The sequence below is a fragment of the Epinephelus lanceolatus genome, chromosome 7 (genome assembly GCF_041903045.1).
Source record: "Epinephelus lanceolatus isolate andai-2023 chromosome 7, ASM4190304v1, whole genome shotgun sequence".
NCBI classification, from domain to species: domain Eukaryota; kingdom Metazoa; phylum Chordata; class Actinopteri; order Perciformes; family Serranidae; genus Epinephelus; species Epinephelus lanceolatus.
This window is the reverse complement of record NC_135740.1, coordinates 31,863,480-31,888,216: the sequence shown is the minus strand read 5'-3', so window position 1 is coordinate 31,888,216 and position 24,737 is coordinate 31,863,480. Positions and strand designations below refer to the sequence as shown.

Sequence of the window (24,737 nt, the reverse complement as noted above, 5' to 3'; positions counted from 1 at the left end):
CACCTGAGTAGTTAAAACTCTGTCCAATTTTTCAAGGCAGAGAGGAAATCTCTGAAGCAATTTACTGGTAAATACTGTGATGAACAAATAATGGCCAAACCTAACAAACAAATACAGACAAGAAAAAAAATGCCATGCATGCTCAGATAATCTCAGTGATGCAGTTACTATGATACAGTCCTCCTCTGTAACCTTCAACTTCCTTTTGTTCACCGTTAAACAAAAACCATCTGAATCAATGGTGTTCGAGAGATGACAGGTGTTCAAGGATAAGTGACAAAAATTGCTGTTTTTGGGGGGGGGGGATCTTTCCACATGCAACCATCCCTTTGTGTGGATTTCCGTTGTCCCCATTACCTTTTCCATTTCCCTCTTTATTAAATGTGAAGCAGGACAATGAGGCTCAACAAGGCTCGTGAGAGCAAGTGTGTGAGTCATCATAAGCATCTGGGAGCAGAGCTAATGTCACAGAGTCCAGGGGGAGGCGGGAGGACCAACAGAGTTAACTTATTGATGCAGAAGGAGCTCACATCTGGCAAGTGTGTAGCTGCTGCTTAGATAACAATGCTTAGGAAAGAGGAAAGCCTGGACTAGACAATTAAGGCAACACTTTCTACACACTGGTCAGTGTTTTTCCCTCCTTTGTGCTTAGTGTTTAGAATTGCTCCATTAATGTGCAGTGTTTCTCTATTTGGATTTAGTATTTTATGTACAGTAATAACACTCAGAATAAAGCTCTTACCACAGTTATTTTTTTAATTCACCCATCGTTATAATTATACACCTGGAGTTTTGCTCTTACTAATACTTCACTAGAGTATTTACAATGAGTGCATCACTTGAGAGTAAAACAAGGCTTCACAGAAACTTCTGAGTGGGAGTGTAAGATATGCCTCGTATAACCCAAGCCTAGTAGTGAATGAATTACTTGTGAGTATATGCTCAGTAAAAATGGTGCGTATATTCACACATTCTCATCCCAAGTCGTCACATTTTGCCTCTTTGTCCATTGGCTTTCACGTCTACATATTGCGTGCTACGTATCCTCCTGGGTCTGCTGTTGATGTTTCAGGACACTGCAGCCAACGTCGGGACATCAACGAAAGCGTGTGTTTAATTTTAGAAAAAAACATCATGGTTTGGCTCTACATTCTTATGGGAAGCAAACACTGGGCTCCCAGGTGAAAGTCGAGGGTTTACATGCAATACGTAGTCTATTGCATGTTAATATTGGACTGTTTTAATTATTGATGTAGCCTAGTTAAAAACACAGAGACCTGTGGTCAGTGGGATGGGAGGATTCTTAAAATAACATCTGTACAGATGGGAAACTCTGACTACATCTCACTGATCTGTAATGAAAGTTGTTGTCTTGTATTTCTTTCTGAGAACAAACTGAAATATGAGTCTGATAACGTTTTAATAAATTGACATCAAATCAAATCATCTAACAGGATGTTGGTGTTTCTGTGACTTCCTGTACGGACTGAAAGCTGCTGGAAACTGCTGGGAAAGTGTCCGACTTGACTGCGGCTTTTTGTCACCCCCTACTGCTGCAGCCACCTGCTCTCGTCCACTTTCCAGGCGAGGTGCAGTTCATTTCCAGGGTTTTCCCTGGGTTTTTTTGAGACCAAGGTGGCAAAGGCCTGTGGTGGGGGGCATCTTGACAGCTGTACTTTTAGATACAGTCCCCCCCTCTATTAAATATGAAAGGAGGCCCCCACATGCTTGAGCTTTACACTGCTGACTTGTATAATCAGAACAGACATGTCCTGTGATTTTCAGCCTTCTATGATTATATTTATTAATATATTACTGTCAGGTATTGTCCCCCCTCTATTAAATATGAAAGGAGGCTGAAAATCACAGGACATGTCTCTTTTGATGATGCAAGTCAGTGGTCCTGAAACATGTGTTTCTCTTCTATAATACACATTCTACATCTCGGAGGTGTCATCTTTCCACATACGGACTTCCTTCGCCTTTCAAACGGGGCAGAGCTCCGTGGGAAACAGTAGGAGTTACACAACCCAAGGGGGAACCGGGATCTGTCTACACTGAAAGTAATGGGTTTGTTCATGCAAAAGATGCTACATCTGAATGCCTCCCATGCACCTACACACGCTTTAACCAAGGCGGCGGCCAAAATCACCCAGGCGGCCCGTCTTTGTCTTAGATAGACAGGGAAAACCCTTAAAACAAGACTGACGTGTTGTCAGTGCGCTAACTGGCTAACTAGTGTCAAGACAGTCTTTCGGTTTCCCTTTTTGAATGATGATTACAGACACCAGCTGACTGCTGTCAGCTGGTGTGGAGAGTTATTTGCTCTCGCACAAGTGCAGAACATACGTGCTGGTTGGCTGACAGTTGAAGTCTTTGTGGTGTGTTCATGTGCAGCTTTTTGGCCAATATACAGGCGAGGTGAGGCGGCGCAGCAGTGCCCCTTCCTTTGCTGCTAGTTCTCTGAAGTCGGTTTGGTGGGTCTGGGCCTTTATAAAAAAGTAAGCAGCAGGCATCCAAGAGACACAACCCTGAAAAAATGCAAATGTAGCAAGAAGAAACGCCAAACCAGAGTAAAACTGTGGTTGGCTTTCAGTTTCACTCGCAAGTGTGTTTAGAAGCAGTAACTGACAATCCTGCATAGTATACCTTTACTACAAGAGCTTAAGATACTCCACTTCCATAAATATCTGTTTGAACCCAGTATATGGACTGCATTTCACCATTATGGTCTTTTTTTATGATTATTTGGACTTTTATTGCCTGAATTAGACAAGACAGCTGAAGATACACAGGAAAGTGGGGAGGGAAATGCATTCATGGGATGCTGGGAGCAGTAGGACTTGGCAAATTGACAATATGTCCACTAGTTCATATTACTGAATTTGCTCTCATTTTATTTTGGAGTCTGTTCCTCTCTTTTGAAGCATATTTGCATTTTTTCCAGCAATATCAGTCAAAGCTTGTCTGTTTTCCTTAATCTTTTTTTCTATGAAATGTTATCTTTCAAAGGAACTGATCTTTAATCAGATTTTTTTTTTATGCCACACAGTTGCCAGGGTGGCTTTTTGCTTCCCATGAAGAAAAACTGAAAAGCCTCAGTTTTTGTATGTGTGTTTGACCGACAGCACAATTAGCTCCTAGGTTTTTACAACAGCATAAACGCTTTTTTTTTTTTTTTTTTTTTGAATATACGTAATATTGTTAGGTGCCATTTGGCAAGAAAGGTCTAAATATTCATTTACATGAAAATGTCAATGATTGTATACATAGACAATTTTCCTGGTGAAAAAAAAAAGTGTTAGATGATTATAGAACAAAATCTCACAACTTAAACAAGGAAGCAAGCGGCACACGCCTGAGAAATACAGTTAGAGCTACACAGAGGCACTGAAGGGGAGCAAAGAGACTTCCTGCTGGGTGACACAGTCCTGAGTGTGGGCTCCATCTGCACAGTGCTCATCTACACTCATTATGCTGATTAATCACTCTACACCACCCACTTTCAGCCACACGCCAATCACCATTTATCCACATGGACAACTGCACACACATACAGAGTAGGATGACGTGTCTGCATGGCTTGGGCAGCACTCAGAGGAAATGCATTTATTCTACCATCTTGCTTCTGTTAGGAGGAGTGGGTGATTATGTGGACCTAAAATAAGGGTAAATACATAGGGGAGATGAAAAAGTGAAGGAAAGGGACTTGTTTGAATAAAAGATATGTGCAAGATGGAACTCAAGTCACCTTTGTTGAGCCATTGTAACCATTTGTGTGCTCTTGTGTTTGTTTTGAATTTTCAGTTTTGATAGCTTGGTGCAACTTGTTGCTTTTGCACATTGCAGTTAAAACATCTAAAATAGGCTTTGCCAAACAAATGGCTTTTTACTGAGACACAACAAATGTGGCAATTATTTAATTGCTGAGTAGTTTGTGGTTAACCTACCACTGCAGCCTTTATTGACGCAGGTACCATTATCAGTAGTTAAATATAATTTCCCATATTTTATAACAAAGGTGGTAAACACAATTTTGGTGTGATATCCATGTTTTTCTCTTACTGACTGGCAGTTGCATCCGTTTATACAAACAGTTAGGCATTAATCAACACTCCAACCTTGAACGAGCGATAGTGTACAGTACCTGACAGCTCCACAAAGCTCTCCTGTATTCATGTCCTCTGATGAAGAGCTCTGATAAACAGCGGCTTTGTTTAAATTGTCTTGTAGCACTTGATAGGAGAGGAAAATAAAACACTACAAAACTTGGCCCGGTTCAAAATCCTCCCTTTGCATTATTTTGCAAAGACGAATGACAAGCAGGCGGGCAATTGATAAATGGAAGGAATAGTGAAAATGGAAGGAATCAAGGAAGCAAGAGGTGTTCATAATGCATCTAAACTCTGTAACTCAATCTTATTATCTTTCTTCTCTGTCGACATGTCTAATGTAATGATTTGTCAGCAGAATGTGGCAGTGCGCTGGCCTTGAAGTACCCCTACAATGTGTCACCCTGGCAGAGTGGATAGATAGGAGTTGATTGGCTCTCCTTATTCTGCATTAGGGCCCATCAACGCCTCGGAGATGATGTACACATCCCTGAATGCTGGCAGACAGTCTTGGCTCTCACCATTCATCCAGACTCCATATGAATCCTCGCAATCCCGCACTTATTTTCATCTCCATGCCACTAGTGTACAAACATACATACAGCACATGCACATGGATAGATGGTGTCAGTTATCCCCTCTGTCTTCTAGTCCCCGCACAATCTTGTCATTAATCATCCAACTGATACATGTGTGTGAGGTTCACATGTGCAATCACACACGTTGTTTGCATGCAGTCTCCCTCTCGCTCCTTCTCCCTCCATCTCATTTGGCTACAATATTCATAGTGCTGGTGGACAGAGGTCACTTTTGTATATCAGGTCAGCTTCATCAAATTCAAAAAGACATCAGAGCCACCCCACCACCATACGCTGTATAACAATGAGATGAAGAGTACAATGAAAGACAATAATGAGCGTTGGTTCAATGAAAACAGATTTAGCCTCAGAAAGCTTGGCAAAGGTCTGCTTTTTAAGGGCTGACAGCCTGACAAAGCTATTCATTGCTATTGTTGGCTGGCAACAGAAGCGACAAAGGAAGGTTCTGTAGACCTTGTTTGTGTGGGAGAGAGTCGGGCACGTGCGCGTTAGGCTCCAGGGTCCTGGTTGCATTGTGTTTGCGTTTAGTTTGGCACTACAGGACATCCAACGCCTCTAGTTCTTCTCAGTAGCACCCTGGCTAAGTGTATATTCTGCTTCACTTGCATTGTTTAAATCATGATGTGGCTATGCCCGTGACCTCGCTGTCATTGACTTAAGTTGGCTCTCCTTTGGTGTTTTAATTTCTCCAAAAGTCCCAAAAGCCTCTTTGCTCCAGGGAGAAGGCTTAACTGGCATAATGATGGTATTTGGTCCCATGCCCTTACAGTCCCTGCCAAAGGAACACAAGGAGCCCAAACAATGGCCAGATTATTAATAAGGACTTGTATACTTGAATAGTTTATGGTGTAATCAACTGGTACACATGCAGGGGTTTGCTCATAATAGTTCACTGGCAGGGTTACTGTGATGTACAGTAATAGGCTGAGAGCATAATTGTAGAGTGTCTTACTACATTTATTCATTACCATATTACTTGTTATTGCAGCGCCATTTGTATTTGTCAGTGTTTTACATTCAGTACAGCAGCAGCATTAGTCCAGCTGCTTATTATTATAAAAGCACATTTTATCATATGATCAGAAACTGATTAAGCTGAGCAACAGCGCAAGTAATCGACAACGGTAACATGCAGTGGAAGTGGAAAGCCATGCAACTAACAGGAAATACATACAATAAAATAATTTTGCATCATTATATGTTGAGGTGTCATTCATCCTCATTATGTTCCAATTGAGAGATCGAGAGAGCATTTTTGAGAGTCTATTTAAAGAGACAGTTCATCTGCATTGTTTTGGGGTGAGTTTCCAAGTGTTGGAGATATCCGCGTAGAGGTGTCTGCCTTCTCTCAAATGTAATGTAACTAAAATTGGATATATACACTTAAAATCTCAGCTGCAATTTCTCTTTCCAAAGATCATGACCAAGTTACCGTATCGCCATGCCGAAGGAAGCATGCATCTACTCATGGACCAGAGGCTTGTGCTCGTGACAGCGTGAGAAACATTAATGGCGTCCCCCTTCGCTGAGCTGTTATGTTTGCTAGCTTTGTAGATGGAAGCTTCCTTCTGCGTGATGATATGATTGGCGGGTGTAGTTCTGTAAAGACAAAATAGTCCCTACATGAAACTGCTCACGACAAGATCCGTGGATTATGTTGAGTAACGGGATCATGATTTCTGGAAAGGGGCATTGCTGCTGAGTTTTTCAGTTTTTATTTTGTTATATTTTATTTTTTTTTATTTCTTGGCGCTTTGAGCACCACAAGCTGAGTGCCATCCAGTTACATAATTTCAGATAAGGAAACATTATCTCGCTGATATCTCCAACACTCCGCAGCTAACACCAAAACAATCAAGATTGATAAAGAGCACTACAGGTAAAAGTAAAAATATGTAATGCATTTTTGATTTGGGGTGAACTGCCCCTTTAGTATGTTAGTGTTCAGTCAGAGTGACATCTTTGTGTGACTTATTTCTGTACTGAGTAATTTTTACAATTTGGTTGAGAAATGTGTCATAAATGACTTTATATTCCGAAATCTGAAGTGACAGTTTAATAATAACTTGCATTAGTATAGTGACAAAACATTTTGTTGGGATTCCCTTTTCAAGGTGGCTGAAAGCTTGTATTAAGCTCACGTATCTTGACGATGAGGGACTGTAGGAATCCCTTTTCAGTTGTGGCAACGGTCCCTGGGAAATTGATAAATAAGTTCAAGTGGCTGACAATGTTGTTATTGTTGTATTACAAATGGTTTGTAGTCTCCGGGAGCAACTGTGTCCAAAGGCATCGTTAGGAAGATTTCTTACTTACAGTAGGAGGGATTAAGTCATATTGGTTTCCAGGAATTTAGATTAATGCTTAGCAAGTGTACTCTCCAAGCTCTCCAAGCTTCATCTTTTGTCTTGCATTTTATTCTCCCCACTTATTCTTCTTGTACAGTTATTCTGCCGGACTACCTTGCAGTCCCTCGATGCTTAATTGGCACATCTTGGGAGACTGTTACAAAGTGTACAGATTTTTGAATTCCCTACTACATGCATACCCTCTCATAATGCCCCCCAGGCAAATATAAGCTTTTTACGTTCTAATCAGCTTTTCTACCTCCATCATGCAAAAGCAGGCCATGGTTCCTCGTGCACTATATATAGTAAAGCGGTTGCAGAGCCCCTGTGATGTCCAATTATGGCCCATTTCTAATTTAACCGTGTCACATCAAAGCTCATCACCACATTGACCTCAGTGAATCAGAACTAATACACATCCACACAGTATTTATTGTTGGCGACTTAAGGCGGCCACTGAAGTTCAAAAGTTACATCAAAATATAGGCTATGAATTTATTCAAATTCAGACTGCTTCTGCTGCACAGGTATGGACTTAAAATTACCCACATCCAGTCCGTGCCTTCGGGCTTGTCAGGGTTTTCTTGTGTTGAGCTTTTTGGGGAACAAGGTTTTCCAGTGCACCTAACCTACTATATCTATTTAAAACAAGTCCTGTAAATGGGTGCAGGAGTATTTAAACTATTCTCATATCTTGCATTGTAGCTCTTGAGCCAGTTATTGTAACAAAAGTTTGCACTCTGTTACTTAAAATAGGCTCCATGGATATAAAGTCATATGTTTTGTATGTGTAATTAACAATGTGTGTGTTTTAAAAGCACCAATAAGAGCATGGTATTGGCTCAAATGTAAATGCTGTCCATTATTCTTTGTTCGTTGACCCGCTATCATGAAAGGTTGCATGAGATTAATGTCACGCACACATTCAAGCCCACATTCCAAAGGTGGCCCGAACCATTTTCACATAGCTAAAGAAACAAGAGATAGAGAAGAGAGGAGAGGAGTGAATTGTCAGAGACAGACACAGATACACCCACAGACTGAGGATTTATTTCAAACAAACAGTAAGAACAGTTTTTTGGCTGCTGCAGAGCTGCTTTTCTTCAACCCCCACCCCTTCCCAGAACACGCCATGTGATCTAGCTGCTTGAAATGAGGGAGTCATCACTAAATGTTTAAGCACGCCCAGTTTTTAGTGTGTGTGGTAAGCTAACTCTCGTCAGCGGATGATTCGGCCCTGGGGGCTTGTTTTGCGGAATATCAGAGTGGCTTCTTAATGTTTAATGTCTGCCAGTGTATTTTATATTACCCCATCTCCTTTTCAAAAGGAAAGGCTAATGACTAACACTGCACCACCGCTATTCATTTGTAATTAGTAGTGCCCTATGTTGTGTGCAAATGCACTCGCAAGAATATCAAAGAAGTGCAGAGAAGTGTCCGACATCTCTTGTATTTAAACCCGGCGTGTCTTAATGAGTAAATGTGTGCTCATCATTTTGAGCACTCATTGGTTGACATACCAGGGCTTTTAAGTAAACAGTGGGGAACATTTGTATTCATTTTGTGATTTAAGTAGAATGTTGCACATATTAAACCAATTTTTGAGTCCTGATTCAGCATGGAAATCTATGTCGAACTAAGACATTATGCAATACCAGAAAAATAATATAGCCAAACATGAATCAGTGTCACAGCATGTTACATATTTTTATAGTCATATTAAACCACATGTTAGGATATATTGATGGCTCAGGCCAACACCTGTTATAACATATTTTCATCGTCATGACCTTTGAGTTTCTTAATTCAATATACATGAAGCAGAGAGAACCTCACCCACTATCTGCATGTTATTTTACAGTATCTCATCCATCCCTCTCTTGCTCTGCACGCACCTACGTTGATTCAATAAATATTACTTCCAATAATGTGGAAATGATAGAGCTTCTAACTGACTGTGTGTATACAGCAACTTATTAAGCAACAGCGACTGTGATTTCTCATATGGCAAAAATACCTTTTCCTCCCTCCGAAATCAGTTATTATTACAGAACTTTGTGGTGTACAGTATGTCTGCCCTCCCTACCTGGGATATTAAATGTGCTATTGTAGTATGCACGCTTGTATAAATTGCATTTCTGTTATTTGGATTCACCAGTGGGATCCCCGCATGATCATGTAGCTGTGTTTTATTCAATATAATTTCATACCGTGAATTGACACCATAATGCTGTGGCTGTCACCCCCCAAAAAAAGTGGACTTTTGCAGTGACTATTTTAGACTTGCAGTTCTATTCTATACTATTTAGTCATATGAACACAAATAAGTAACAGCTTTGAGACATGCACATCATACCTTCCATATAAACATATCTTTATATATTTGATGACAGTATCTGTTTGTGTAAAATAAGCTCTATATAGTTTTGTCCTTTAGGAAATGCATACATAGATATTTTAAAATGTGTTCTCTTACTTTAAAATTGTTGCAAATTATATATTGTGCCACTTGCAATCATAATACCCTCTGACTAGGTCGTCTCATACTAAACACAGGTGTTGTCAGCCTTCGGGTTTGCACTACTTCTCTTCACCTCGCCATGGCAACAACCTTTCCGCCAGGTCTCACAGGAGTCTTTCGTACTAGCCATGCTTGTTATTATTGTTTATCTCTCTTGTCAATCACCCAGATCACCACGATGCTCATCCATATGCATGGCCCCATCATTACACGTGGTAGCTCATTGGCTGCAGGGTCTGGCAGTGCCCATGCCAGCCTTTGTTCTCCGCTGTAACAACAGGTGATTGTAGCAGCCTGGCACATTGTCGGGCATCATTTGCATGGTGTAAAAGTGCACATGTGGGGCAAGGTGATAAGTATGGCAGTGCATTGGGCCTGTTGGATTAGAGCTTAAGCAGGAGAAACGGGGTCCCCCTTGGGCTTAATTGTGGTTTATTTTGGCACACGGCGCGTAACTCTCTTCTGCATCAAATGCTAATTTAACAATGAAATGTGAAATGCATTATGCTGATTTGGGAGGGCTGGAAAAATAAGACAGAAAAGGAGGAGAAGTATTGAATAAACAAAGTAAAGGCAGGGGAAAGAGAGGCTCGACTTGGCTTAGCTCAGTGTACTATCAAATGTGCCTCAGAAATTGATGGCCAGGACCCAAGGTACTACATGTACTTTTCACTGATCATCACCACGCTGCTGATCTGTAGCTACAGGGTCCAGGCCAGGTACTCTGTTAGCAGGTTGAATATTGATTAAAAGCTCACACTTTCAAACACACATGCATACGCACGGGCGACTTCATGCACAATACAGCACAACAGTTAAATTTTGATTAGGTGGAGTCCATGCGGCTTCTCCTCAGGCACACTGGGTGCTGTATTTTCTTAACCGAGTAAAATTTGTTTTCTGTTTTCACTCTCCAATTCAGTGTCTTTGTTTCTGTGACAGATGGCACATCACTCACAGAGACGCTCTCAGACAGCAGACTCCGCAAACAAATTAATTTCTATTACTGTTTTGCACGCTAGCTCTCTTCTTATTTGATTGACAGTCTCATCATATACTAGCACTGTATTAGGGTGACTGTGTGCGACATTGTCAAAGAAGAATAATCCCAATTGAGAGAGGATTTCAATGCAGTGCAGCGAAGTTCATCCCCTTTTTTCACCTTGACAAGTTTGTTTTTTAAGCAAGTGTTCTGCATATAGCTCATCCTCATGTATCAGGTAAAAACAGTTTTATCAAAGTTGATATCATTAAATGATGCACATTCAGATTTTGAAGCATATTCCCTGGCAGGTAATATATAAACGTTAAATTCATCTGTAAGTCCTGAGTGCTCACAATAGATTCGGTTTAAAGTGAAATAAGCTTTCAGAAACTCTTTGTTTTTTGGTTTTTGTTTTTTCTGTCTCAGTTACTCTTCTCTGTTCTTGTCTCTTTCTTTACCAATCTCTCTGTTTATCTCCTTTCTCTCTACGTGAACGCCGTATTTGCCGGGTTAATTTCCCTCTTAATCCTGCTTCACACCTTTCATGGTTAACGTTAAGTGCTCAGGTGTGCACATTTGAAAAATTCCTCCATATTTCCTTCTTAAAGACACATTTAATGTCACAGTAAGTCTGTCAGGTTTTTCCAGCCCCAGCCCTCGGAATTAATCCCTCCCCCCCTCTATCTCTCTCTCAACCTTTTTTTCCTCCCTCTCACTGTGTTTGTGTCTTTCTCTCAGACTGCTTTTCTCATTTAGTTTAATGCGATTTTAGAATCTGTCACACTCAGTTTGTTGCCTGTCAGCCTGTCACTGTAGCTTTGCTCATAGTGAGATTTGAGGTGTTTGTGCTGTTTGGCAGGGTGTAGATTCTGTACGACTACACCAGCCTATATAAATGATGTTCATTGTTAAACACATTTAACTGTTTGTTGTTTGTTCCACATTTTCTCCCGTGTTTTCTCCTCTAATATTGAGGTGAAACGTTGAAAACGCCTGCTGATACCATGACCACTTTATAAGATAAAACCTGTATTGTAATTGTAAATGCTTTGCTGTGTTTCAAATGAAACAGATGTGATTTTTTAAATGTTGTTTTTTTTTTTGTAAAATTATAACTATTCAGATGAGAAATACAAAATTTGGAAGGTGCTGCTCTCCGTTTTACCGAGCATTATCTGTCAAAACTGTCCCCATTCTCGTAAACAAAAACACAACTTGATAGCCTTTGTTCCACATATTCAGTTTTCAGTTGTGTGGTAGTAACCTTTTGTTTGAGATGGATGCTGTCTACACCCACAAACTGTTGTGCAAAGTTACTTTTTTTTCTCGTCTTTTGACTCTTAAGCTTAGTTTGAAAAAAAAAAAAAAAAGAGGAAACTTTTGAAATTCCACATAATGTCTTTTTTGGAACTGTCAAGCGTTGGTTTTAGAAGCTAAGGCTTGGATGTTGAGAAGTCTTCTTGTCTGTCTATTATTTTGTTATTGATTCAAACTGAAGTCTTCACTGATTTGCCATGAGCCAGGTAGGGAGCCTGCTGAGGTGTCACGGCAGGGAGATGGCACTCCCATGTTGCTCCTCATCACAAAGAATGGACAGAATACCACATGTTTCTCCGTCTCCAAAAAATGAGAAGAAAATCAATTAAAAGGAGAAAATCACATCTGTCAAGCACATGGCAGACATGGCTCCTCTTCTGTCTTTGTTGTAGACCTCCCATAGGCCTAACAGAGAGGAACACAGTTTACTTGGATCATCTTTTAGACATCAGGTGATTCTCTCTCTTTTCTCCTTTATTTAACCCAGCTTAATAAAGTCTTTATTGCTCTGAGAAATGCTTTATCGATTGGCCTGTCTCAGACTATATCTTAAGCTTTCTTGGTTTTCTTTATCATTTTCACATTACTGCTGGGAATATGCTTCTCTGTGCTCTAATTATATTTCATGAGGTAAAGGTTATAAACAAGGTGTGGTACATGTTACGCCTCCTCCTCCACACAACAAGGTTACAATTCAACTTGACCTGAAGGAATACCTCACCCCCAAAGCAACCATTTATGTCAATTACTCAACCTGTGTTACACTGAATTTGTGAAGAAAACGTTGTTTATCTCGCATACCCCAGTGGTGTACAAAGAATCCAAAATGGAGAACATTAAACTCTCACACAACTCGGGCAGTATAATCCAAGTCTCATGGTGCCATGTAGAGCACAGTCAAACACGATGCTCACACAGCAGCGCAGCACGGCACTGTACACACAGCGGAGCGAGCATATGTTGCGTTCAGGCATTGTAAATGACAAATTCCAGCACGCCATAGCCCAACACATGCGTGTCAAGTGGGCCGAAACCGAGCAAAGTTGCTCAATTTTTCATTTGTTAATATATAGTTTGTTACGGAGTCCGTGATTTCCCTGTGACACTTACAAATCTTTGCATAACTGTGCTTGGATGTTGTTTTATGAGGCTCTGGCGGCTTTCAGTTGTCTCTTTGTCTTTAACGTTACACGGCTTGGCTTTCTCTCGCATGCCTCTTCCTACTTTTCTCTGTGCTGTCTCGAGTGCTGATATAGATTGGTCGTGTTGCCGCGGGACGTGGCGACTTTAACTTTTACACAGCACGTCTTTCTGTTCAATGTCACCGTACCTGAATCCAAAGTATCGCCATGTAACAGATGTTTTTTTCGCCACCAACTCAGCCTGTTCGTGGTCGTGCTCATGCTCTTCTTCAGACTCCATTGACAAGACCAGTAATTGTACCTCACTGAACACGGGAGCTGCTGGTCTACCACTGCCTTGATCAGTTAGTTTGTGGTATTGTGGGACTTTGGTGAATCCAAACTAACCATTTGAAACCAAGCAGCAATCTCCGGATCTGGAAAATGAAGCCAATGAGGTGCCAAAAACTGCAGTTCCTTGAATGGCTACTTGAGGCTGGCTCCAGAAAGTGAGGCAATCCCCATAGACCCCCATGTTACGATGCCAATTACAGCTGAAATAAACATGTTTGCAGCCTGGAATGAAACATGGTTTAGGTGTCTATAGCTTATTTCCCCATTCATGACAACTGTAGGGGGGGTGATTTTTCTTTTAACTCACCTGTTTACGTTTTATTAAGGGTTAAAATTACGTATATTTAAGGGCAGGCTGCTTTAAGTGACAAGCTGTCTACTGATGGTGTCCTCGCCTTAGTCCAATCCACCCGTCGCTCCTCCACAGTCGCAGCCTCTTCCACACATATAGTCAATTCTGGATGGCAACACTTAAGCCTTCAAAATGGGAGTCAGCAAATCAATGGATAACTTCCCTGTAGCTATGTCCATTATTTTTACAGTCTATGTTTAAAACACAAATGTCACATAATGACACAAATGACACTTGTAAACATGCTTGCCAGCTCTATATATATTTCTCAGGGCTGTGTCTCTTGAATGCCTGCGGCTTACGGTCCAGCACCTGGTCACTAGCTGTGTATAAAGCTTCAACCTCTGAGCACTGTGGCAGGGCTCCAGACTAACTTTTGCACTTCCTGAGTTGGTTGCACTAGCACAAGATATTATTTATGTTATTTTTAAAATCTAAAAGCCATAAAATTAAAATTAAAAATTGAAAAATGCACTCCTTTGGCTCAGATGCAGCCACCCCCTCTCTGTCTGCAGTCACCACTATGTAGCCTCACTCAATGTTCCACCACAGCACTATCTGATTGTTACATATCCCAAGTAATAGCCTATCAACACTGAAGGCTGCTTTGCCACAGACGGGCCAAGAGACGAGAACTGCTGCTCTGGTGAGCGAGCGGTGCTGTGTGTCGAACATAAGGCAGCAGATATCACTGAAGTTGTAATAAACATTGCAATCTCTTATACTGAAGTTGCAAAAACAACCAGTGTTTCCCCCGGTGGTGTTCTGCAGTAGTAACCTAATAGTAGTGACTGGATGTAACTTCAGTTGTGTGAGTACGAGACCTGCAAGGAGAGGAAGAGGGAGTGAGACGGAGCCTGGACGTGGCAAGAAATGCAAACAGATGATTGTAGTTTATAAGAATGCGGAGCAGTGACAATACAGACATTTCATACACCTGACATGTATAGGGCAAACCTGCTGATGCACATTAACCTGCATTAGACCCATTTGTATGAGTCAGCTTTCACTGTCAATGTTAGAGAGTCAATTTGCATCATGCACTCAGAAAGGAGCTCAGAAAATAAGAAAGAAAGAAGAACATACAGTCAGAGGGAAGAGTCTCTGCAGAAAATACATTGCCACACACTTCTACAGGGTCGTAAGTCATTATTGAGAGGCATTACTTATGTATAAATCTATACAGTGATTTTTAGCATAATCCTCCATAGTCTTACTATATAATGACGAAAACTCTGCCTGTCTGTTGGTGTGTCTGTTCCACGTTTTTCTCCTGACTGTCTTGGTCAATCCATGTGAAATTTGGCACAGTGGTAGAGGGTCATGGGAGGATGCAAATGAAGCAGTATTACATCAATTGGCCAAAAGGGGGCGCTATAGCAATCGACTGAAATTGCAGACTTTGAATGGGCATATCTCATGCCCCGTATGTCGTAGAGACATGAAACTTTGCACAGAGATGCCTCTCCTCACGAGGAACAAATCTGCCTCAAGAACCCATAACTTCCGGTTATATAGATTTTCCACCATTTTGAATCTTTTGAAAAACACTTAAAATCGATCTCTTCCTAGGAAGTTTGAGCGATCTGCATGAAACTGGGTGAACATAATCTAGGAACCAATATCTAAAGTTCCCTCTTGGCAAAAGTTGGAAAACTTACTAAAACTGAGCTTCTATAAGGCAATGAATATTGCGGAGGGCGTGGCTCATCACATAAAGGTGTATAAAATGTCAAGGGTTTCACCGATCACCACGCAACTTTGTAGGCATATGACCACACATAATCTGAGGGGACCCCTCCATTATTGACCCCATCAAACAAAATGGGGGCGCTAGAGAGCTAATTTCTTATCTAGGCCTTACCGCCATATCGATTTGGACTAAACTTGGTAGATATGTAGACCAGGACGCCTCAAGGTGAGAAGTTTAACTCTAACTGGCAACTGCGTCCAATCACTGTGGCTCCCCCTGTGGTCGAGTGTTTTTTTTTTTTTGTTTTGTTTTTTTTGTTTTTTTTCCTTCTAATTTTTGGCATAACTAAAGCACTATTGGGATTAGTTTTATATAGGGACGTGGGGTAATGTCACTTTACCACACAACGTCAGTAATATTAATGGCCAATTCGCACGGGATAAGAAATATCAGTAAAACTACCACAAGTGGGAGGGGTAAATCCATTCACGCACCGCCGTCCCGTCCTGCCGTCATGTGCGTATGATAGGACTGTCAAAAGCACCATGAAATTGAGTTAGAATATTTTCGAATTAATTTAGTAGAGTTCGAATAATATTAGAATTTATTATTATTAGTATTAATAGGCTATTAGTATTAGTATTAGTATTATTTTATTTTATTTTTTTTTTACAAAAAACCCCCACAAAAAATAAGATGCTTATTGCAATATGAACGTGACACTCGGATGAAAACACCCATTCTGACCTCACTATAGTGCCAGGTATGATCAACTTCTGCCTCGCTATCTGAGCAATGTTTGGGTACTTCAGTGCGTAGTTTTCCACCACAAGAGTGGATCCTGGTTGGCTCGTAGTGGTGTCTCATTCTGGTAACGTTTCATCTTTTCTTCAAAAAGGGTAGGCAGGGAGGCAGCAGGTACAACACTCTCCCTGTATGTCTCCCCGAACAGGTCACACATCGCGGACAGCGCAGTGGGTGGTGTTGGTGCAGCGGGCTCCTCCATCGGCGCCTCTCCCTCCCTCTACGTCCCGAATGGGATTTGCCGTGATATGCATTATTGATAGTATTAATTTATTATTAATGATATTCAAATTATCAAATTTAGGTTCGAACTTATAAAAAAATAAATATATTTGAATATATTTCTAACTTCGATTTTTTTTTGACCGCCCTAACACACATATTTACTGCTGGTCTATTCGCACGGGATTAGTATTACCTGAGGTAATTGTCCTGGACCCTTTTACAGAAGGTAAAAGTCGCGGTAATCTTTACTGACATCGTGCCGTAATGATTACTGACATGGCACATTCGGACGGGACTAAAATCTCTGGTAATTATTACTTTACCCCACGTCCCTATACAAAACTAATCCCGTCCGAATAGGGCTTAAGTCATGGTATGGTATGCTGTACATAATCACGGAATCTGTCAGTGTGTCATTCAGTCAGTCAGTCATTCTACCAGTGCACCCCACTTTTAAGTCAATACAACATATAAACACTTTAACTATCTGCCCTTCAACGTGCTACCTCAACTACTAATGTACAGTCTCAGCCCACTAACTATCCCACTATTGGCAATGGTACTACTGTACTTTCAATAAAGCAATCGTACTATCAAATTCACAAAATCTCTGAATACATTGCTCTTTTTAATGGGTTCAGTTGACTATTTAATCTGCAATTTCCTATGACCTGTATCCCAAACACACACCATGTGAAACTGTACGTGGGCAACTGTGCACTCAATGGGTATGGACTAGTATATCTTTAATGTATATTTATGGCATAACGTAGTATTTAGACATATATGAATCATTTTATGATTATTGTCCAGAGTTCCGCTTGATCCTTATGTGAATTAGAGCACACTTTTACTGACAGTCGTTGTATTTTGAATATCAAAGCATCCTTACTTTGCACTACATCAGCACCTGCTGTTTTAAACAGCATGCGGTGCTGTTAACTGTATGGTTAAGTGTATGCCTAATACATGCCTAATACCCCCTTTTAAACTGTATTAACTTGGCATGGGTTCATGGATGCTGTGAAACTGAACTTGATTCACTGGAAGCCAGCTGACAGCAGCAGAGATCAAAGTACGGAAGTGAAAGCCCTACAGATACTGTCATCCTCTACAAATGTTTAGTGAACCGTAACCTGTATCTCATTACTTTAACACTCTCCTTTACCCTCACAACCGCTTCGCTTCCTCAAGTACACCTTTCACTGTCTGTGCTGCGGTAGTGGAATTATTTCAACAATATTTACTGTACTTTATTTATGTATATGTACCAAAAATACACAAATCCAAGTTAAAGTGAGAGGAAAACAGCAGTAATAGTGTTATGAGGTTCTCTCAGAGTCCTTGAGTTGACCTGCTGACAGTTAATCTATAATTAATTGATTCAGTATTGTGTGCAATGATATCGTAATCTGTTTCAGGATGGGATAACAACCGAAACAGTTCTCTGCACATTAATGTTATGGTTATTCTTTAAATTGAAATGTAGCACTTTTTGACAGGTAGCCACTGATTGTATATTCACGTATTTTTCACACTGAAGAAAATGAATTGTGCTCGGGCATGTCTTATTGGACTTTTGCTGTCCCGGACATGGATTAATTGATTCTGATCTGTCTCCTGAGCATGTGGTTGAGTGACAGTTGAATACATATTTTAACGATCACGCCCAGAACTTACAAAAGGCAGATTTATGGAGGCCAGATATAGATATGCGTATAAATATACACGGCTGGAACTTTGAAAAGCTTTTGGACTGTGACAGTCAGCAGAGGAAGAATAAATGAAGAACTGAAGGCCATAGCTGTTGTTTGAATGTAGGAGCAGCAGACCTGCACAAACCCTCGGAGCATTCCTGAGGAATCAGGAAACAGAACTATCTATTGAAAGGAGGACAATGCTGAAAAAGAATCCATGACCATAGGTTGCACATTTTGTAGTCAACATGCAGTCTTAACATTCTAGGCACATTTTCTGTCTGTTAACATAATGTTCCTGCCTTTTTTTTTGCTAAACTGAATGTACACGACAGCAGGTGTACAGTATACGTGGACCAGTTATTGAATATATTCACATTTTTCACACCTTTAGTCTTCAATCTGTTTTTATTTTTCACAGGGATGCAGGATTTATGAGGTTTTTAACCTGAACAACCAAATTTTTGTGTCGAAGCCTGCTTTGTCGGTGGATTGCGGCATCTTGGCTCGTGTGCTGATACGTAGCACCTTCATCTTCGCCCAAGGCAGTAAATGAATGTGTAGTGTTGCTAGCGTACTTCCAGTAATCTCTCGTAGACTGCTGTGTGTGTCTGGTGGCCTGTGGTGAGGAGTCTGGCCCAGCATCATCACCCAGTCTCCCACATTGCCACACATATGGTGCTGCCTTTGTGTCAATTGTGCTCCATGGGGTCTCTAATAATTAACAAGATGACAGACAAATGAAATGACAAGCACAAGGTGGATTCGATTTTCCATTACAGTCTTCTGTCTGTGTGGTGTTTTTTTTTTTTTTTTTTTGTTTCAGATGTTTAGCTGTAGCATTTTGAAATGCTGTAATTTCACCTCTTGCAAAACTTTCAATCTCTAACGCAATTACAAAGGCCACTTTAGAAATTGCAAATCTTGCTATTATAAGCTCTGCGTGCACATATGTTTGTATATGTTGCCATGGATTTCTGTATGCTTAGGAATTACCGAAGAGTACTGGAAGCACAGCTTTACTGAAGAAGGAACATCTGATATAAGAAATAGACTGAAATACATTCACCAGACTCCCCCAAGGACACGTTTCCTTCATTTCTATATTATGCCAAACCAGACTCAACTCAAATGGAAAAGCACTGTAAAAGACTGACTGTACAAGGATGAAAACAACATGTTGATCTTTGCTCAGGAAGCAGTGCCAGAGAAGAATAGCCTAATTAATCGGATTTGCTACAGTATTCGCAATAACTGTTGGTTTGCTGCTATGTTGATGACCTTCCATTCAGAACTAAGGATACATTCTCAAGGAGAACCATGTTGCTAATCCAGCTGCTAATGTCACCTAGAGTTAAAGATTTTATATTCAATGTATTGCTCTTCTCCTGTGGACCGGCAGATCTTTTTCTTTTTTTTTTTCTTTTTTTTTTAATTTACTTAGAGTCTTAATGTATTCTAGCACACGCTTAACTCTGAATAGGAGCAGTCTTTATATTTGACAAACATTTTGTGGAGTTGTTGCTACAAATTTTAAGACTTTAAAAGACTACCACATAAAAAAAACTAATTATTTCCCAGCAAAACTTTCAAAGCTAGGGTAGCCAGAAATCAGGAATAGCCTGAAAAAAACAGCAGGATTTTGAAATACTTCCTCCTCCTGTAGCTCTCCCCCTCCCCCCCAACCACAGATATATGCACAGGCTTTATACAGTAGCTCAGTGTTTCCAATACATTGATTTCTTTTATCTTATTTCATCATAAAGTTTCCCACAGCTCACTCACTCAGCCCCTCTTTGCTCCGCTCTGTCTCTTTGTTTATCAAACCACAAATGAGACAGGGATTAGCTAGCTAGCCACCCAGTCCCTCTGCCTCATGCCCTGTGGCTATGAATGTCTTTGCTGGGAGGAGAGCAACTTGGGAAACACTTCAGTTGGCGGCTGTAGCGCCTCAAATTTGACTAGTGTAAACCCCCCAGCACCAGGTAAGCCACAGCACTGGGTCTAACCTGTGTAACAGCAGCAACAGAAAGTTTGCTGATCTGAGGGGAGCTGGGGCTGTCTGGTCCCTCAGAGCTGGTTGGATTTGGGCTGCTGCTGCTGCTGCTGACTACTCCAGTGCTGCTGCCCACTCTCATCTCAGTGAGGTGGTCTGTTGTAGCGGGGAGTGAGGATGAAGGTATGCTGTGATTCTTGGCTCTAGCTAATGTTAGCTTCATAAACGTGAACCTGAAGTCGCAGCCGCGAGCCTTTGATTGCGGTTAGCTAAGGGCTTAACTATTAGCATCATTTTCTCTCCATCTTTGAAGTATTTCTCTGATCTTGAGTGTTTTATCTCGTTATTGTCAAACTCTCTTTTAGATTTTCTTTTTTAAGTCCATCTACCTCTTTTAGGTTGCTTTGCAGTGTAGGCAGTTGTTGACAATCCTGGACAATCCTGGAATAGCAACTTTCTTTGCTCTCTGAAATCACCTGTGATTGGCCAAAGTTGTCTGTCTCGGGATAGATTTTCTAAAGCCTGAAAACAGAGCCAAAAGGAGGAGCAGATCTAGTTTTCTGTCAGACCACTTGAAGCACAATAAGCTCACAGTTAATTGTGTTTTTTGCACAGTGACACCGGAATCAAAATCCCTACCTTAGCTTTAACTCCAACTTAAACCTGCACTTGTGGAACATATAATTTAAAAATCCTCAGTTTCAGAATTGTGTTATTTTTCTTCTGCATCATCATAAAAAAGTCATCAGGTATATGAAACAGCTTTAGGAAAAGTTCCTTTACCAAAGGTCACGATTGAATAATTAGCAACATTAGCTTTGTGCTGAATACGGTATGTTCATTGCTGTCAACGAATAGGTAATTTAAAAAAAAAAAAGGAAAACCATGTGCCCAGTCATCATTTAACTCAACATAAATCCATCCTTACAAATCCAATTACACAAATATGCTTTTTTTATTTTTATATGATCAACTATTTTTTCTGCTTCTGCTGATATGATCAAAAGCCTTCATTATCATGGCACCATTGCTTGCAGCAGACCCTAATTGGAGCTTCAGCAAAAGCAAGCAACATTTGATATAATGGCTCCCTCCCAAACAGGAATGCCAGGCCTGCATTATGGCTTACTGTTTTATTAGCTGCATTCCCTGAGGGAAGGACAGAGATGTCATCATTAGTGGGCAGTAGACACTGGCCGTGGTGCTGAGGTCTATAGAGTGGTCAGCCAGGCCCATGGCCCAGTCGCAGCTACTACTCTCTGTTTTTCCTGTCTAGGCTCCCATCTGGCCACGTGACCCTGCGCCAGCCTGCTCCCGCTGAATAAATTTGGGGAGCTAATGAGGAAGGAAGCTTTGTGAAGACCTGGAAAAGGGCACCTCTTCCTCTTCTTCTCCTCTGAGAAAAAGAGGGAAAAGTCGCCGTGGTCAATTTTATTAACTTGGCTGACCTTCACACAAACAATTAACATTTACAGAAAACACAGCCCCTCCCATTATCTTCCTCATCTCCATCTTAATCTTCAACCTCACCACCAGCAGTATCTTTTTTTCTGCTGCTGTACAGGGAATTTAACATAAAAGTAGCAAATTAATGGCAAAACTGTTGCATGTACTTTTACAGCCATTGCAAGGTGATGTGGATTATGCAGCAGAAGGTCAGTTATCTGAAGGTCCCTGACATGTTCAGTAATTGGCTGAGGGCCACCACTGTCACAGTAAAAAGCCAACAGTGAGCAGTGATTATGTGACCTTATCTACTGATCCTCCAACCAGACCATCAGCAAGCCTCTATGGATTCTGACTGAAATCTGGTCTAATGAAGACAGAACTGTGGAAATGCAAATGTTTTCTTTGACAGTTTTGGAACCCAAAAGATTTTTTTTCCATATAATCCGATTTCATGTACAAATGTATGATTAGCCAAGCATGTGGTACCTGTTTTTTCCATTGTTCTAGAAAAGTTCATCCATGGCCACATAGCAGTTGAATGCTTGTACTTTCTGATATGAATAAAGCGTCTATGAAAAGTTATTTTTCAAACCCTTAGCTAACCAGTTAAGTTAAATAGAAACACACTCAGCAGCTTTGCTCGTACAAACTCCTCTCTCCTCCTACTGTGTGTCCTCCTTGTCTGCGAGGTGATTTTTATCCTGACATGGACAGAAAATGAGATTTGCATTAACAGTAGCTCTCTCTGTTCGTGTGTGTGTGTGTGTGTGTATTTGTGTGTGTGTGTGTTTGTGTGTGCTTTCCCATTTGTAGAACCTGATAAAGAACCTGCCAGAGCAGAAAGAGCTGAATGCGCTAGCAGAACTAAAGGGTGAATATGAAGAGCTAGTGGAGTCGGAGCAGTTTGGCATTGTGGTGAGTATAATTTCCTGGTGACTACTGGATCGCCCCGAGAGAACACACAGTATACACAATCATACTCCCAGTCTACTATAGTCAAACAATTGCAAGCATGCACAGTTGAGAAATTAAATTTTTTTCTTCACTGCTTACTCTTTCTCTCTCTTTATACCTCGCACAGACTCACAAACATACACTGCTCTTTAACACTTTTGTCTGCCTTCCTCCAGCGTTCACTAGTTTTCATACACGGAAATTAAGAAATGTATAATTTAGACGGATACATCCCCGAGAGTTCCAGTAATATTTAATTAAAACATCTACCAATATAAAGAGCATATTTAATAAAGAAAAGTTAACATTTTGTAACCCAACTTCCAAACGATAGAGGCTGTGATTTCAAAATGCACTTTTGACTCTTGCTTAGAACATTTCAATCGTTTGTGATTAGGATTCAGCAACAAGAACTCAGCGAATGGCATATTTCTGACATCAACTGTCAATGTTGTCTCATGATAAAATCATACCCTAAGGCTATGAGTCCTGTCTGTAATAAAGTTCTTTGAAAAGCATGCCACTGCAGTCTGCCAGCACGGTGATGTATCCCAGTCCTCTGATCGATTTACAATGACCCGCCAAAGTTTTATCTTTTGCAGCAAAGGGATATATAATGCTGTGGGTTCCATATTGTAAGCTTGGAGTAAAAGCCTCACATAGTAATGTATATTTCGTTAGTGATCGAAAGGCCAGAGAAATATCAACGACTAGCAAGTAATTAGAGCTGGAATGACTTGTTACTTCCTGTTTAACGATTGACGTTCTTTCTCAAACAGAGATATGGGGTATGGTAATAGTCTCATGTAATGCATTACTATGGCAACCAGATTGCAGTTACAGTGTCCTGGAAAACATTGATATAGCAGTTAATTTGATGAATTCACTATTTATCAGACAAGAATTATACCAACACACTTGGTTTCTTTTGTACCTTTTCCTCCTGCTGTAACTGTGGGTTGTTTTGGGATAAACATGTTGCTGAGGTCCGCCATTTGAAATCTAGTTATGGGACGTTTCTGAGGTGCATTGTCCACCAACACCAGCCACACTTGGCTCAACTCCCAGCACCACTACTGCACCGAGCCGCACCTTGATTCTTTTGGTGTTTTTTGTTTCTCTAATGAGAATTTCATTCTGCGCGTCTGTGCTCAAAGTTGAGCGCTTCCTAGCATCCCGACCTGTTAGAGGGTGGTGCTGGTGGATGATGAAAACAGAAAACATTTCTGGTGTAATCCACTGGGTTGATTGCACCCGTTCATCGCAGATATACACGCCAATATGAAAACAAACAGCAGACTAAACTAAGTTGAAGGAAACAAGAAAGTAATCTGAAGACCCTCATTTATCTAAGGGAGCAAGTTAAGCTAGCTAACTAATGTCACGCTTCACCAAGTTAGCTGACTAACCAGAAACACACACATACAGGCAGATAAACCGAAACTGACACACCTACACAGAGATATATGATAAAGCTGTAATGCTACAGTAAAGGTAGAGTACAAGATAAGTTAACTCACAATGATGTCTATGCACCTGTGCAAGCTTGGAGGAACACATGACTTGCAGCTTCTACTGTAGTCATACCTTCCTCATTACCTTCCTGTTTTAGCAACACCCTTTATTTAACTTTCAGCATTAAATTGTCAAAAAGGGATTTGGCAAACAACCAACTCCAAAAACTGTTTCTTAAGATCCCCATTAGCTTTTGCATTGCAGCAGTTATTCGTTAGGGGGTCTACACAGTTACATAACAACAATTCTGTGGCTACTCAACATTGTCAGGGCATGACTCAGAAAACTAAAAAATATCAATGAAAAAGCCAAAAAAAAAAAAAAACACTGCAGGGAGGCTTTAACGCCCAATCTGCAATTGATCCTATTGACACAACTGAGGTTTTTAAGTTGATGGTGAAAAATGACCAAAAAAAGGCATGGATTCTTGTCTCACGTCGGCCTGTTTTTATCCAACAACCTGTGTTACACACATGCTCAAACGCCACTCCACCTTCTACCCTTTCACACCCGACCTGTGTTCTTCCTGGAATTCCAGCGATTACGGAAAGTGACTGAAGAGGCAGAGTTGTACTGTAAATCAGTTTCAGAAGAAGTGAAGTACATCATCAGACTGTTCTGACCTTTCCACTTAGTTACAGCTGTAATTACTTTTTAATTAACTGCTCTTGCCATCCATTTACCAAGTGAATACC

The 24,737-nt window shown here is 40.7% G+C and overlaps 1 protein-coding gene across 8 annotated transcripts in view; it reads left to right on the top strand.

The window, feature by feature from the left end:
* Nucleotides 1-24,737, top strand: part of diaph2 (diaphanous-related formin 2) — a 516,939-nt gene that overhangs the window by 283,280 nt on the left and 208,922 nt on the right. For all 8 annotated transcript variants that reach the window (XM_078169451.1, XM_078169450.1, XM_078169448.1 and 5 more), the window contains one exon: nucleotides 22,387-22,488. In XM_078169451.1, coding sequence (XP_078025577.1) covers nucleotides 22,387-22,488 — 102 coding nt within the window. The remainder of the gene's footprint in view (nucleotides 1-22,386; nucleotides 22,489-24,737) is intronic.